We start from the raw sequence: 15,554 nt of genomic DNA, 5'->3' as shown, positions 1-15,554 counted from the left end.
TAAGTATAGGCAATACACCAATTTACTTTGTGGTATAAGGTGCTTCCACAGTAAAAATGAAAAGCCAGGCTAATTTCAAAGGAAAGAAGAAATGAAATGCACCCCAAACCAGGTCCTCATGTGTATGCCAAGTACTACTATGTACTAAGGTAGAGGTGATAAAGCTTGCAACCTCTGCCTATAGGTACTCTTGAGACTGGATCGTTCTCTGTTTACATTATGTTGATCACAGGTCTGCTCTGAATGTATGCAAGTTCAAAGAGTTTTCTATGCACAAATTCCCAGCCTGCTTCTAAAAATATATATATATATATATATATATATTTTAGACTATTCAAAATTAAGCAGTTCCAATTCACTTGTGATCCAGAACCTCATCTGTAACAAGTCTAAGAATCAAGCCAGGAAAAAGTTATCAAGGTTACCACTGATATCTGAAATGAGATCTCTCTGAACAGAAAGAAAGCAGGTCCTGGTACACGTATATTTAATCTTTTTAGGAACTTTTACGGACTGAATAGGGCTACAGAAGTATTCAATTAGTTTAATTAACTATGGGGAGGATTAAAATATTACTATATATAGTAATTTTTTGAGATGATTTATTCCTATTTCTGAAAAAAGTTAATCAAAATCCTTACAGAAATAATGCCTTCTGAATTTTACTTCTAAGTAAATAGCCTGAGTTTTTATAAAATCACAAAACAGCTGCTGTGTGCTGTTAAAGGCAGAAAACAGAAGCATCTTCAAATGTCCAAGTGCAATATACAGAAGCAAAAACTTGCAAGGAACCTACTGCAGTCATTTCAAATACGGCGGATGGGGAGGAACAGGCAGCTCCTATGACTCAACGAGTTAATGCAAATACAGACGACAACATTAGAAGTACTCAAAGACGCTGCTGTACAAGATAGGTTCCACTGTAGCACGCTGCATTAACAGCAACAAAACCTTTGAGAATTTTCCAGGCCTTGTCAACACAGAACACTTTGATGACTGGTATAAACAGAAGATGAAATAATCACTCACTGCAAGTCCTGACGTGCAGCTATTAAAGATTTCCAGTCTGCATTATGAGGGTGACACAGTCATGCTTGCCAAACAGGCCAAAATCTGAGCTTTCGATCATCAGACTTCCCAAATTCCCATGTTCGTACCTCCAGAGACCTAAGGTTCTCCTCCTCCTTTGCACTGTATTTCTCTCCAGAAAATAACTGAGACTAACAAGTTCAAGAAGGTTTTTCATTTACGTGTCAGCATTAAGATAACAGCTTGCCATTCAAGAATGGGTCAGTCAATTTTTCTAGCCTTTGTGTTTAGTTAATGATAGAACAAATCCTCAGTACTGCAAATCTCTTGGCCAAATAAAATAAAGATTTAATAGACCCTTTTAAAGAAAGTAAACAGCATGAGGTTAATTACAGTGAGCATATTTATGCTCCATATCTGGGCGACAGAGTTAGAAGGATCATCTAGGTTTCTAAACCCAATTCTCTGCAATGAAAGAAAAAAACGCAATGAAGAAGTCAAGAACACACCAGTCCTGTGCACCCCAGGGAGTACGTCCTAAATCTTACACCACTCATTTCAATCTCTGAGTGAGAGGAAGAAAAGCAATTCTGCTGTCAGTAAACTATTACCCCTCTGAGGAACCTGAAATTGAAAAATCTTGAAAACCACTGTCCTACAGCCATCCCAAAGTCTATACTAAAAGACCAAAGGCCAGAATTACAATGTGACACAAGCAGAGAGCAGACGAAATTAAGGCCATCCTGCTGGCYTCAAGAATACCAAGAAATGGGTTAGGTCAAATAGTTCAGATAATCCTAAGAAATAATGGACAACATGGAAAGCACAAATGAACTAAGTAGCAGATCCTCACTTTTCTAATAGTGAGAAAAATTCCTATCCCAGCCCAAATCTAGTTTAACTCATTTCTGCCGTTCAGTAAAACACAACGCAGTTTAGCAAAAAACAATAGCCAGCCTAATATACCAAACTTATTGCCACTTCCTTTGGCCAGTCTGACACTTCGGGCAAGCAAAGCATGAGAGGGAAGGGAAATAAGAAACAAAAAAAAAAAGAAATAAATAAAGGAATACCATGCAGCTTACATTATGTTTCTAGTGGAAAATTCCTTCTCAGGCCTGACAGGCATGTCAGAAGGCAGCAGGTCGGAAGCAGGTGGTCATCACAACAGGAGCACTATGAATAGGAACTAGACCTAGTCCCACGGATGCCTACAGGTACTGGTCACAAGCTTAAGATTTTATCTTCCTATCCCACCTTATACAGTAGAGCTTGGCAAAACATGAGAAACCACACTGAGCCCATCATTAGTCTTCACCGAGCAATTCTTAGCCACTAGCAACCAGAGTTAGAATCAAATTTTGATGACTTAAAATTAATCCAGAAGCAGTGTCCAGAAAATCAATAGTCCTTTCTCTGTACCACGATATCTAATACCCTCCACCAGTTTACTTTCTAGATTAATATTTTTCTATATGAAAAGAGATATAATACCTTTACAGAATATCTCTGTAAAATCTCATCAAAAAGAGAATGCAATTATGGGGAAAATGGAATGATCTTTTCTTAAGCCAATACACYCATCTTGAAACAATCTTCAACATACTTAAGAACATTTCAAAGAATTTTATCAGCATTTTAGCAAGAAAAAGAATACCTTGAGGCCCAGCCCTGTTAGAATCACAGAATGGTTGAGGTTGGAAGGGACCTCTGGAGATCATCCAGTCCAACCCCCCTGCTCAAGCAGGGTCACCCAGACTCCAGTGAGCCCTGGAGGACGCCACTAGCCACAGGCCTCCAACTAGACTCCACGCCACCAATGGCCACTCTCTGAGCTCTGCCTTTCAGCCAGTTCTCAATCCACCTCACTGTCCATTCATCTAACCCACGCTTCCTGAGCTTGCCCAGGAGGATGTTACGGGAGACAGTGTCGAAAGCCTTGCTGAAGTTCAAGGTAGACAACCTCCACTGTTCTCCCCTCATCTACTAAACTAGTCATCCCATCGTAGAAGGCTTAGATTGGTTACGCAGGATTTCCCCTTTGTGAACCTATGCTGACTACTCCTACTCAYCTTCTTATCCTTCACATGCTTAGAGATGGCATCCAGGATGAGCTGTTCCAGGGACGGAGGTGAGGCTGACTGGTCTGTAGTTCCCTCGCTCCCCCTTCTTGCCCTTTTTGAAGACTGGAGTGACATTAGCATTTTTCTAGTCCTCAGACACCTCTCCTGTTCTCCGTGTCTTTTCAAAGATGATTGAGAATGGCTTGGCAATGACATCTGCCAGCTCTCCTCACCACTCATGGGTGCATCGCATCAGGGCCTGTGGACCTATGGATGTCAAGTTTTCCTAAATGATCTCTAAATCATAGGTGTTTCCCATCTTCAAATGAAATCGCAGTATTATTCCAGATGAATGCATTGCAGGCACTATGAAACAGTATATTTTATAGATGGCCACATTTTTCCCATGTGAGCCATTATTTGCAGATATGAATATCCTGGAAAAAAAGTCTGGGAGGAACACATACTCACTTCATACTAACAWCGTCTTAATAAGAAATTCAAATGACATTTTTAAGGTTAGATTTATGAGACCAGGACCAAAATATACTTGCACTTGTATCTCTCTATGATTTCAAGAAGTTAATGATTTTGTTATATCGTATCARAAATTTAAATGATTTGACAGAAATTTTTTTTGACTCAATATAGCTTTACCAGAAATATTCAAAAATAAAGAAGTTACATATTCATATTTCACATATAAACAAACTTTTTTTTCAGAAGTTGCTTCATTTTCAACTTCATGCACAAGTTTTAGACTTGTGCTTCATGCACTAAGTTTTAGACTAGCTTCCTTGGCTGGTATGCATTTTATCAACTATATTATAAGCTTTTCTATTAATTTTCAGGCTATTTATTAAAACAGTAATAACACATTAAACCTTGAAGATCCCATTTAAAACTCCCAGCTTCAAAAAGTACCTTCCAAAAACCTGAGTATTTCCCAATTAATCTGAGAGTCTGACAAGCTATTTGCAAGTCATACATTCAATGTAATCTTGAAGAGATGGAGAAACATATTTAAACACAAGAACTCTCTCAGTCCATGTATGTCTCTGTATTTTCTAAGTCCAATACACCTCACCAGCAAAAGTAGTATGGTTGGGAAGAGATTTCTGCAAAAGCCATTGTTATTTAACAGGTAAATTAACATAAACTTTCACTAYGTCTTAAGGCACTTATCAGGGTCACTGGAGTCAACAAAGCTTCTCTAACTGTCACTGCACTGTTCTACATTCAAAGAAACTCTATTTTTCTTCAACCTCAGAGAAAGCAATCTAATTAGTTCAAATTGTCCCAGGAAAGGAATTCAAGCAATGCAGGCTCAAGTCTTTTTTCTACATTGCTCCTTRACCATCTTTTGACTTAGAATAACTTGAATTTTACAGGTAAAGTGTCATTCGTATGTATGATATATTTTTTCTCTAGGGCCACCTAAGATACTTCTGTGGTCTCATGTACTACATTTTACAGTGTATGAATTTTACAGTTAACTTATGCTACATGCACAAGTTTTACACAGAGGTAAACTACACCCTTGGGCAGCTAGCGGTGATTTTTATGAAAAAAATAGCCAACATCATGCTWTATAGTGTCAAAAGTTACAGAATGTAACCTTTTTTTCCCCTGCAAGCCCAAAAGAACATCATTAGTTTTAAACACATTTTTACTTTTTATAAACACAATAGAGATCTGGAATAATCACTTTCCCTATTAATTACCTTAGGTAACAGTATATTCTTTTATTTTTCAGAGAAAATAAATTTCAACWATAGCCATAACAGCACAATTAACCACCCATCCTGCTCCAAGCATTCCTTGCACACCTTCGTTTGGAAAATGTGCCACTTCCATCAACTTCATACAACCATCCAGAACTTCTAAGGGCAAAAGAGAAGTTTCTACTTTACAAATACTTCTCCTTGCAGACCAAAATAATAAAAGATGGGTTAGCAGGATTACCAAATACACCTTACAGCCTCATTGCACCCATGAGTGCAGGACATGCACTACTTTTGATCAACAAGCTTTATTTCTTGTATACCCATTAAGGGCTTTTCTGATACCCATTAAGGGCTTTTCTGCATATTGAACAGCTTACAGGACTACTTCTCCTTGAAGACAGTCAGTGCAAGAAAGAAAATGAAAAGACACAAAATTATTGCAATATATAGTGTCTTCTAATCACTGACATCTTATAAAGTATTTTCTGACCAAATTACCGTTTTAGTTTGTATGCAGTTAGCTGCCAGTATGGTGTATAGCAAATACAGCTGAGTACTGTTGTCAGCTATAGTTTCTGATGTCACTGAAGATATCAGAATTAGGAGAAATAGTTTACAAATTTCATTAGGAACCGGAACACCGAACCTGTTGTCCATATAAACCAAGGCATGGCACTGCASGCTGGGAGGGAAGAGGCTACTCATACAAGGGCAACCACAGATGAGGAAGGATATGCCTCACCACCGCAGTGCCTTCAAGAAACTTGGGCTTTGATGAAGGACCCTAAACCCGAAAGAAAGCAGCTACAACCATACAGCCCCTGACTGGGCAGCGAGACACTAAGAACAAACCGAACGGTAACAGAGGTAGCCCCTCCTGAGAGGGGCATTAGGTCACTGCGAAACAGCCTAACGAGATGGCAAAATGCCATCTGAGAACTGGGATGGCAAACGTGATAGATAGTCAGTAAGAAGTAGAAACAGCCCTTCCCCTGTGAAAAGCTGTCCGTCTCCACTCCCTGCAGGGCTGAAGGCCCACTTCCACGACGGACAAAATCTGATGGATGCCTGCTGAATCTTGAGGATTTTACCCAAGGCGTCACTGGTCGTTTCATTGCCCAGATGACTCGGAGTTTCAGCTGACGTTAGCTTTTTTTTTTCTCTTTTCCAGTGGTGTAAAAGCAAAGAGCATGCAGCACAGTCACAAGAAATCTAAACCGACCCCTAGGCATTAAATCTTTAGAAACCCATTTGTGAACCGGTCTCGCCACCGGCAGCGACAGGAGAGAGGGTGGCTCCAGCAGCCCGCTTTAAGAAGGCTGGCGCCAGCGAAGCTTAACAGCCGCGCTTCTGCTCGCGCGCGCGGCCGACCCCGTGAGAACCCCGCCGGAGGGGAGGCAGGACCCCCCGCCAGCTGAAACGTCCTAACATACTTCAGGGGTATATAAATTATGGCTCACCRAGGACACTGCTTGTCTAAAAGCCAATCCCTGCTGCAAGACCTGCCCTCCAAACCGTTCCTCAAGGCTTACCACAGTTCATCAGCCACCCTACAATTTGGTTAAAAGAGAGAAAAAAGCTAAGCAGTGCTGAAACGTGAAATTGCTTTTCACGTGGACTGCACAACGCCGTAATGCAGAGAGAGGCACTCTCATTTCCAGCTGCCACGGACAAGTGACTTTCTACAAGCCGAGGTTCAGTCAACCTCGCCTTCTGCTGGACACCACCGTTCCCCATCCTGTGAGTACGCTCTGGAAACGCCCTTTCCTTTCCGCGGCAAGGAGAACGCCTGCCCCAGGCTGACCGTTCGTAGGCTGCTCGCTGGCCAACGCCGTGGCAGCCCTGCCGGTCTCTGGCCGCGTCAGAAACCCAGGCCACGCCGGGCGAGCATCTCCTCAGACCAGAGCGAGCGCAAGCAACCGAAGTACTGCAGCCAGGCGAGAACAAGCCAGAAGAAACGAGCTCTCTGACAATATATCTTAAAACAGAAGAAGTTGGGATGTTTCCCCTTTATTCAGGAGCAGAGAGGTTAAGAAAACAAAGGGCAATGGAAAAAACTCCTACAGCGAAAGCACTACCGGGCAGAAAACACTCACTGCTTCCTAAACACCGAGCTACGGCTCGGAGCAGCCATTCACCTGCTGACAAAATGTAATGCTCATTAACTTCACAAGCATTTGCTTAGATGGAAAATCCTTTTAGTCACTTCCCAAACAAGAACAAGGCAGTTGTCAATGAGATTTTGAGGACATAAGGAGCGCTCTGTCAGCGATGCTCCTGGTTCAAACCTCAGGCCCGGATGAGCAAGATAAAAAGCAGTGGATTAAATGGCTTGACTAGGAGCAGGATACATAATGAGAGCTGGGACCCATCAGGAGTCTTTTGGTTTGAGCTTGTTTTTAAGAGACCAAGTCATTTCTTGGATAATATTCTGTTGAATATAGGGGAAAAACTGTTTTCTTACTGTCCTTTTTCTCCCCCTGTGAAAGGTTGCTAAGGAAATGGTTCTCAGTACGGTCAGGCAGTACAAACCCTGCTGTGTGTTTTAATGCAGCCAAATACCCCTTGAAATTAATGCTTCTTGGTTCTTTTTACATTCAAGTGTAGACTGTTAGCACTCTCCAATATTAATTCTTACCGCATAGCCGTATATCTCCATATCTAATATAATAGACAGAGGGAAAAAATGGACAGGCACCAAGATGCCACAACGCGGTTAAAAGAAAGGAGCTTCACAACCGCAGAGCTAGCACAGGGAGAGTCATCCTGGTAAGCCAAACCTTTCAGGCTACTAAGTCTTTCCAAGCACACAAACCCCTAGATTCAAGCACAGAAATGAGGTCTCCAATGTAAAATTAAAAGCAAGTCATTAGGAACTACATAAAAGAAACCCTTTCAACAAATTTCTCATTTTAGGTATTTATTGTCTTTAATTTACATAAATAGAAGAAATCTTGGTTTACTCATGTATCATTATTATGCCGCTGAAATTATTACACACCTACATACGGTACGAAACGGGATCTCAAACTGTTGCATGCTGTTCAGTGGTCTCACTTCAATTTGCTAATGGACAAGAACACTAATAACCAAAGAGGCTCACTAAGGACCAGCACTAGCTGGCCTATTCCTCAGCAGCGAGTGAAACAGGAAGGGTTCACAGATGGCGCCTACATGTTACTGCAGAGCCCGCACGCGTGTCCTCTGCATGGAGTGCTTCATCCTTTGGCTTGAAACCTAACATCTGCCAACAGGTGGAGGGAAACGCACAGCATTTCTGCATGTCACAAAAGTTGCTCCGTAGGAGAAAAGTTGCTGCATATTCCAGTACATCAAAAAAAAAAGAAAAAAGAAAAAAAGAAAAAAGAAAAAAAAATGTCCAAATGCAAAACTGAACATGTAAGCTGTTTTTCAAGCCATGCAAAATCATGTACTCAAATAGCTAAATTATGGAAAAATTTCTTGCCACAAAGGCAACAGCTGTGTTGGCTGTTTCCATTCTAGCGGGGCACTTCCAGATAAAAAAAGATCTCTGCTAAAAATAATAATAATTACAAGACTTACACAGCAGTACGATTCCAATTATGCATTCTAACTGAAATGTTTCTGAGGGGTAAATTGAAAAAAATTCTCTAAGCACTAGATAGCAGAGATAAAGACACAGCAGGAATTCCCCTCAGAAGGCACTTACTACAAATAAAAGTAAGAAAGTAGGTTGATCTTTACCTAAAAGACAAAGCAGAGTGTGACTGGTTCTTCTGAAAAGGCAAAAAGTTGAATCTCATCTCAAGTAACTGTTTTAGCCACAGTCTTATTGTGCAATAGCCTTTCACTCAGGCACTGTTGTAGTTGTACAACTATGCTTTTTCTTCCAGTAAAAGCTATAGTAAGCCACAAGCAATTTTAATAAACATGATAATAACCTCCCTGCTCAAAAAATGTGCAGCTTTAACTCCTTTCACTGCGTGGATCAACTGTAGCATGATAAATCATATCAAAATATTAAATTCATCTCATTCTGCAAGTATTAAAATGTAATTTAAAACACAATACTTGGACAGTCAATCCTCTAATCATCTGTAAGACTCTGAACACAGAATGGCTCAAGGCATATCCCCTGCCGGACACATGACAGTAAGTCTAGTAATTAAATTATTTGCATGAGTATATGTGCATGCATGTATATATACACACACGTACAGATTATGTTTCATAATTTAGGGTCGTTTTCTTTATCCATTAGTTTAACAACATCAGGCTGAGATAGTCTTGGAGACTCATTTCACATTTACAGCTCCTCCTCTACAGTCACAAATGGAAAAAGCTACTACAGACACACATGGAAAAAGCTACTACAGACACACAAAGTGCTCAGGACAGAGGTTAAAAATATAATTTCTTAATGGAAAAAGAAAAGAAAAAGACAGATAATCTTTAACCCCAAAAGACATGTATTACTATTTTTATGAGCGCTGCTTATTTCTGAACTTTCGGGATCATTTTAGCATGCTAGCTAATGCTGTAGCGCATTCCTTTTGCGCAACGAAACCGTGGAATAGGAAAGCCAGCCCCAGCTCCCTGATAAACGAGCAGGATCGGCAGCGGCAGCAGCGGGGGAACCATGAGGCACTGTACAGGAATTGCAGCGTAACCTGCAGCCGCTCCGGCGTACGAGGCTCTCGACACGGACGCGCGACCCACACCCCGCACGGAAACGAAGGTATCATGAGCAAGCTGGTGTATGAGAAAAGAGAGAAGAAACGCGCTGAGCCGGTCTGCAGGCGGAGCTTGAGAAAAACCTTCCAGACAATATCAAAACCTTTCTACTGCAAGGCATGCAACCACCTAGGGACGTCGCGCCCCGCTCCCCGGGCAGCTTGGCCTGGGCTGCGATGATGGGGACCTCCCCAAACCCAGCAAACGTGGCAAGAGAGGGGAACAAAACTAATCCCCGCACATCCTGGAAACGAAACACACGAGGGCAGGGAGGCATTTCGGAGGGACCGTCTCCAAAACGACGGAGTACTTCGCACCCGTACCCAAGCTCTAAGCAGAGCTGGGAAAACTGCAGCCACAAACTAACAAATTGCAAGTGGAAAGAAACAACACAACGAACATGCATTTGGATGTTTGCCCACGGTTTGTAGCTTGCCTTCATCCTCAGCAGCAAAGGGACTCCTTTATGGAATATCGACTTCTTCCCTGCCGAAGGTATCTGCGGGTCCCTGCTTTTAACGTAACAAAAGCACAGGAAACGTTTTAATTTGCTGGAGTTTTTTAGCTCTGTGAAACACTCCGGCTTATAATATACCGGGCCATGCAACTGGAGACCGTAAAAACGCGAGCACAGTGAGGCGAGAGCGTCACAGATGTCTTCACTGTGGCAGTCCTTAACAAGTCGTGGTTCGGTCTCGGAGGGCACAAGGAGGTAACACTGCTAAGCACATTCACCCCACTGAGCAACAGCTTTTAACTGCAGCCGACTAGCAGGAAAAACGTGTAGTTACACAGCAAGGCCTCTCGGACCATGGGAGGGTGCCCCCACATACACTCTTTCTGGTTGTTTCTAAAAGGCGTTGAAAGCTCAGGTTAAAACCAGCAGTAACGTAGGCAACAGTAAGTTCTTTCTGGAGAGCCCGGAGCGCAGCGGTCCGAAAGCTCCAAGCAAGGCAGCGCATCCTCGCGAAAGCCCCGTGAAACCTGTGTGCACGCAAGCTGCTCGAGAAGAGCGGGTAGAGGGAAGGTTATGTGACACCGAGCAATGCCAGGGAAACCACTGCAGGCAAATTAACTGACAGTATATTGATATAAACCAATACTCTGCAATTCTAGCTGGCAAGAGATGTAATTATTTTTTTATGTTTTCTATTAAAAATCTAGGTACAGCCTATGGTGCTATTGCCAGCTAAACAACAAATTCCCCAATCCAAGGAGGTCAAATCAATAAAACTGTATTTTTAAAAAACTAATAAAACATATACGCAACGCTTTATGAATTTTTTATCACATTATGCATCTCTATCTGTATGTTTTCCCTTTCTTTCTATTCTTCCAGTCTTGTACTAAAACATCCTGACTCTGAACAACCACCTTCACTTCTAGGGCATCTGAAACTAAAGCTAGCAAAACAAAACGCCTTACTCCGCGTTTACGCAAACAGCTAAAACAGCTACTTGACGTAACTTTACAAGGTACTGGATCCAAGCTTATCCAACGGCAAGGGGAGCGCTACCTCCACGTTCAAGGGTATCTCTGCGCAGCTGCCGTCAGCTCTTCCTCCTCCACATTTAACAGCCATGCAAGCTTAAATCCTCCCGACAGAGAAAACAGTCCTACAGCCTGCAGTCTGCATCCGGCTAAAATCAAGGTGCATCTGATCCCGCCGTGGGGACGCCCGCGCCACCTCGAACCAGCGCGCCAGGCTGCAGAAGGAGCGAGGGGCGGAAGAGCCGACACGCGCGGGCACGCAGCCCCGCCGTCTCCCAGGCCCTCCGCAGCTCCCGACCGGGCGACCGCGCGCGTGCGGCTACGTTACGCACAGTGTGCACGTGCTCCACTTGGAGCTTTAGCCAGGCAAATAAATTTAAGAGTACCAACGGAGCCAGTGAGTCCTGTTCTCCAGTTCTGTGTTTAATCTTAGGTGCCTGCACACTGATCAGTTTATACTRCCTCAAAGAATAAAACTGTCTGGAAGCAACACTGGTAGTACCTTGAACTATATACACTAAGCAAAGACAGCTCAAGAGCTATCCCAAGCAAATACCCTTCCCAAGTCCTGTATACAAGAGCTGAGGGAACAGATTCACTCAACGGTATACAACACAGACACCCAAAAGATCAGCRCAAGTTCAGCCGCAGCATTAGCTTCTCGACGCCCCAGTTTTGGCTATACACATTTGACCCATTGCTGACTATTCCCCCTCCAAAAGCAAAATTTTTAGAAATTCACACATTACTTTTGTTTGGGTTTCAGTTTAAACGTACGATCCTATTTTCAAGCCAGGCTGTAAATGTCTTCCATCCATATATCATACACAAAGTCACTTCTCAGTACCAATGGCAGGCTCAAAAATCCCAGTTTGAAGTGAAAGCTTTAAAGCGTTTCTCATGACTTTGATCGTCTTTGAATTCTTGAATCACAAAAAGGATTGCCACATTACCAGGTTAAATACACACCCCATGTAAACAAGCTCTCATTACTTCACATCTCGATCACTTCGCACAAATGGAGCACACAGCTCCTTTGGAGGGAAGAATGTAATTTAACATCGCGTTCATGACCTCAGTTGATTTCCTTAAGAATCTTATAAAAGGAATAACAACTCCTCATATATAATTTCTCCCATTATAGTCACTGAAAGAACAATCTTTCCCTCAAGTAATTGCCAAATGCATAAAAGCAATATTCTACAAAGTACAAACGCTCATGATCACAAATGGACAACAAAGTCCTATTTTATGCACACACCAAGACGCATGTACTCTTTGCTGTTACATCCCTTGCTGCTGCAATTCCCTCCATCCACTTGCCGCACTTTGCTGTAAAACTGGAGTCTGATGGGGCCAAGCCAATCTTTCTGCTTATCAGCACGACAGGATCTTGCTTCTGCAATGTACAGTAAAATAAAAAACAAAGGCAAAACACTCACAATTTTACTTATTAATCACTATTCTCTGGCATGCTACAAAACCATTAACGTGAGTGTCCGCCAAATCTTTGAAAAGGGACCTTTGAATTTCATTTCCCTGTTTCAGTCACCAGAACCGATCGCCACAATGACCTTCTCTCTCAGAAGCAAAGTCTCTAAAGCTTTTTCAACATGCAAAGACACTTCCGCGCACCTCCCTGCATTGAAAATTACTCCATTGTGAAAGACAAGGTGTTTTGTCTCAGGCCATTAGTTCCGAAATCACACCGATGCTACTGAAAAAATCCTACAGTTACTACTTTTCCATGCTTTCTACTCGTGCAGCAGTTCTACAACTGCCCCATAAATATTAGGCCGAACACTTGTTAGAAACTACCACCATAAGTAATTAACATTTTGTTACTGGGTAAAACACCTTGCTACACAGAGTGATGACTTTCCATAATTTTACCAGCAAAGTATCACTTACATGAGGATCCATGTGCTTGCAGGATTCATTTCAAAAGGACTTAAGGGACAATTCACAAAGTGAATTCATAAAACTGTGCAAAAGGCAGATCAAATAAAAACAATACTTGTGATTTGTCTGATTGCTCGAGCTATTCTGGCACAAGTATCACAACGGTCTATTTTTATTCAAAACTGTAGTTTTTTTACTATAAAAAGTTCCATCACTATGAAACTAATGCTTGCAACATTGATTTCCATGGCACTGCTTAGAGAGACCCTGCAGAAGAGTAACACGGGTGTCAGGGCACTTTATGTAGCTGCAGCAACACTCTGCGAGCAGTGCGGGCAGATTTGCTCCGGGTCATTTTGACTACTATACACAATACTCTGCCGAAACGAGCAGGGCATCTGTACAGCGGCATTCAGCGAGATCGTGAATAGTCAGAATGACACCGAGTAACACCGGGCAGAAAGACACTGCACGGTAGGAACCGCCACCTACTTGTGCGCCCCATGTATCAATCTGTCAGCATGTTGTATAACAGTTTCAAAAAAAGGAAATTAAATCTTAAATAAAAAAAGGCAACAAAGCAAGCAGGAAATTGAGTAAAGGCTGACACTCTTCTTAGCTCTCCCACCGTGGCAAGGTTTTGACTCACAGATAGGATCGCTTTGCAGCCTTCCCAGAAGAAGGCTCTCTGATACACCTTAATGAAGTAGTGGTAGAGAACAACTTCTCTTTGGAATTGTCAACATCCATCAGCCACTTCCTCAATCCTCCAGCACGCTATCAGATCCTCACAGAACAACTCTAACGGTGATAGACACGTGAGCACTGGAACGGCCTCCTGGAAGGGGCACCAGGCAACACCTTTATTTACGTATATCCAAGTAGCACAAGCGTTCTGTAATGAATAGACAAAAATTTTACCCATGGCTTCACCATGATTTTCCAAACAGAATTTTTATTTTGAAAGTAGTCTTTCTTAAATGCAGTATTAACCTTTGAGATTAGCAAACAAAACCAAAAATAAACACAATCCTACTAGATCAAAAAGAACCTTCCAGCTGGTCATGCTTTTCTGTTCTCAACAAAACCCAGCAAAGGGACTCTGTCCACAAGGCTGTCAGCTCAGATCCCAGCGCGTTCAGAATAGTTTTATAAAGTTTTACTTCTGAGAAGAGACACTGTTGAAAGCAATTGTTCAGGCAGCCAACTACTGCCACTGCCATGAATATGAATAAGCTCCAATATAGGACACACAGCTTTTGCAAATGTAAGGAGACCCGACTGTTCAGAGTCAATCTTTGCCAATAAATCAACTCTGTCATTATTTACAGATTTTTCTTCAGTGTCTGTGAGGAGGGAGTTTTGTTCTAAAGTCTCATTTTCATAAAGCTTAATTTTTTTCATACCCTCCCCTTGCTAAGCTTTCAAAGCAGTAGGGAGAATCCTATTATTAATGGGATCAAACCCTTGGAAAGGTATGTTTTTCTGTTTCTCTTGCCTGTGTATGGTACTAACTAGTACCTATGCTGAGGCAAAAAGATAGCAGAAGAAATTGTTTGGAGTTCATGAAAATTAATATTTAGTGTAATTTTGTAACTATAATTTGCATGTACACAAGTTGTACACAAATACATATGGATTAATGCAAATTTTCACACAGGGAAAAATTCACTCTGTGCTCTGTTAAACTAAGGGTAAGGCTGGTGATGAATCTTTTTCTTTTTTTAATATTCTCATCTGGATGTATGAACAGCGCTCTGTTACGAGAACAATTACTACTGAAAAACACAGTTTCTGAGGTAACACAGGCCATAACCAACCCGTTCAATCGCAAACTGTCTTTTTTTTTTTAAGAGTCTTAATTTGTAAAGGCAAGCTGATTAATTTGCGGAGGGGAAAAAAATAAAAAGGAAGGAAAACAAGGAAGAAGGAAAAGGCACGCTAGTTGAAACGATTTTGCCTACGGAGCCGCCTGGCCGATCCCGAGGAGCCGGCGGAGGCTCGGGCGCGGGCGGGCGCCGCTGCGGGCGCTGCCGACGGCGCGGCGCGGCATTGCACGGCGCGGCACGGCGCGGCACGGCACGGCACGGTACCGTCGCTCCCCTCCCGCCCCTTTCCTTGTAGCACAGCGCCCACCGCCGACGGAGGGAAAGTTTGGCGGCGAGCGGCGGCGGCGGGGCGCGCTCACCTTCCTGCACCGCATGGAAAGGGTTGTTGGCCTCGATGAGCTTGATGGAGTAGGTGATCTTCTCGCTCTGGAGGATGTCGTCGTTGAGGTTCAGATCCGACACCGCCTGCTTGAACACCTCGTCGTCCTTGGCCGCATTGCCTTCGAAAATGGCACCTGGCGGAGGAAGGCGGCAGAGGGTGAGCGCCGACCCCATCCGTGGGGCGGCCCCCCGCGCCGCGCCGCCCCTCCCCGTGGGGCCGGGGCGGGAGAGCAGCCCCGCGCTGCCCACGGGGGTTTTCCTCGGAGGCTGTGCACACGCGGCCGCGCCGCGCTCCGCGTCCAGCCACGCGCAAGCGGCCGCGCCGCTGTCCTGCGCGCGCACTCAGCGCGCAAACATCTGGCGGCGCGTGTTATGTAACGCCCCGCGGCCGCGGAGCCGCTGCGCGCACACGCCGG

The 15,554-nt window shown here is 43.2% G+C and overlaps 1 protein-coding gene across 1 annotated transcript in view; it reads right to left on the bottom strand.

Moving 5' to 3' along the window:
* Positions 1-15,312, bottom strand: part of GRID1 (glutamate ionotropic receptor delta type subunit 1) — a 492,844-nt gene extending 477,532 nt beyond the window's left edge. The window contains exon 1 of the mRNA XM_085323688.1: positions 15,117-15,312. Coding sequence (XP_085179814.1) covers positions 15,117-15,312 — 196 coding nt within the window. The remainder of the gene's footprint in view (positions 1-15,116) is intronic.
* Between the last annotated feature and the right edge of the window lie 242 nt (positions 15,313-15,554).

Source organism: Rhea americana, unplaced genomic scaffold (genome assembly GCF_003343005.1).
Source record: "Rhea americana isolate MKP2758 unplaced genomic scaffold, rheAme1 scaffold_86, whole genome shotgun sequence".
Lineage (NCBI taxonomy): Eukaryota > Metazoa > Chordata > Aves > Rheiformes > Rheidae > Rhea > Rhea americana.
Note: the sequence above shows the minus strand (reverse complement) of the source record. Positions and strands in the feature narration are given on the sequence as shown.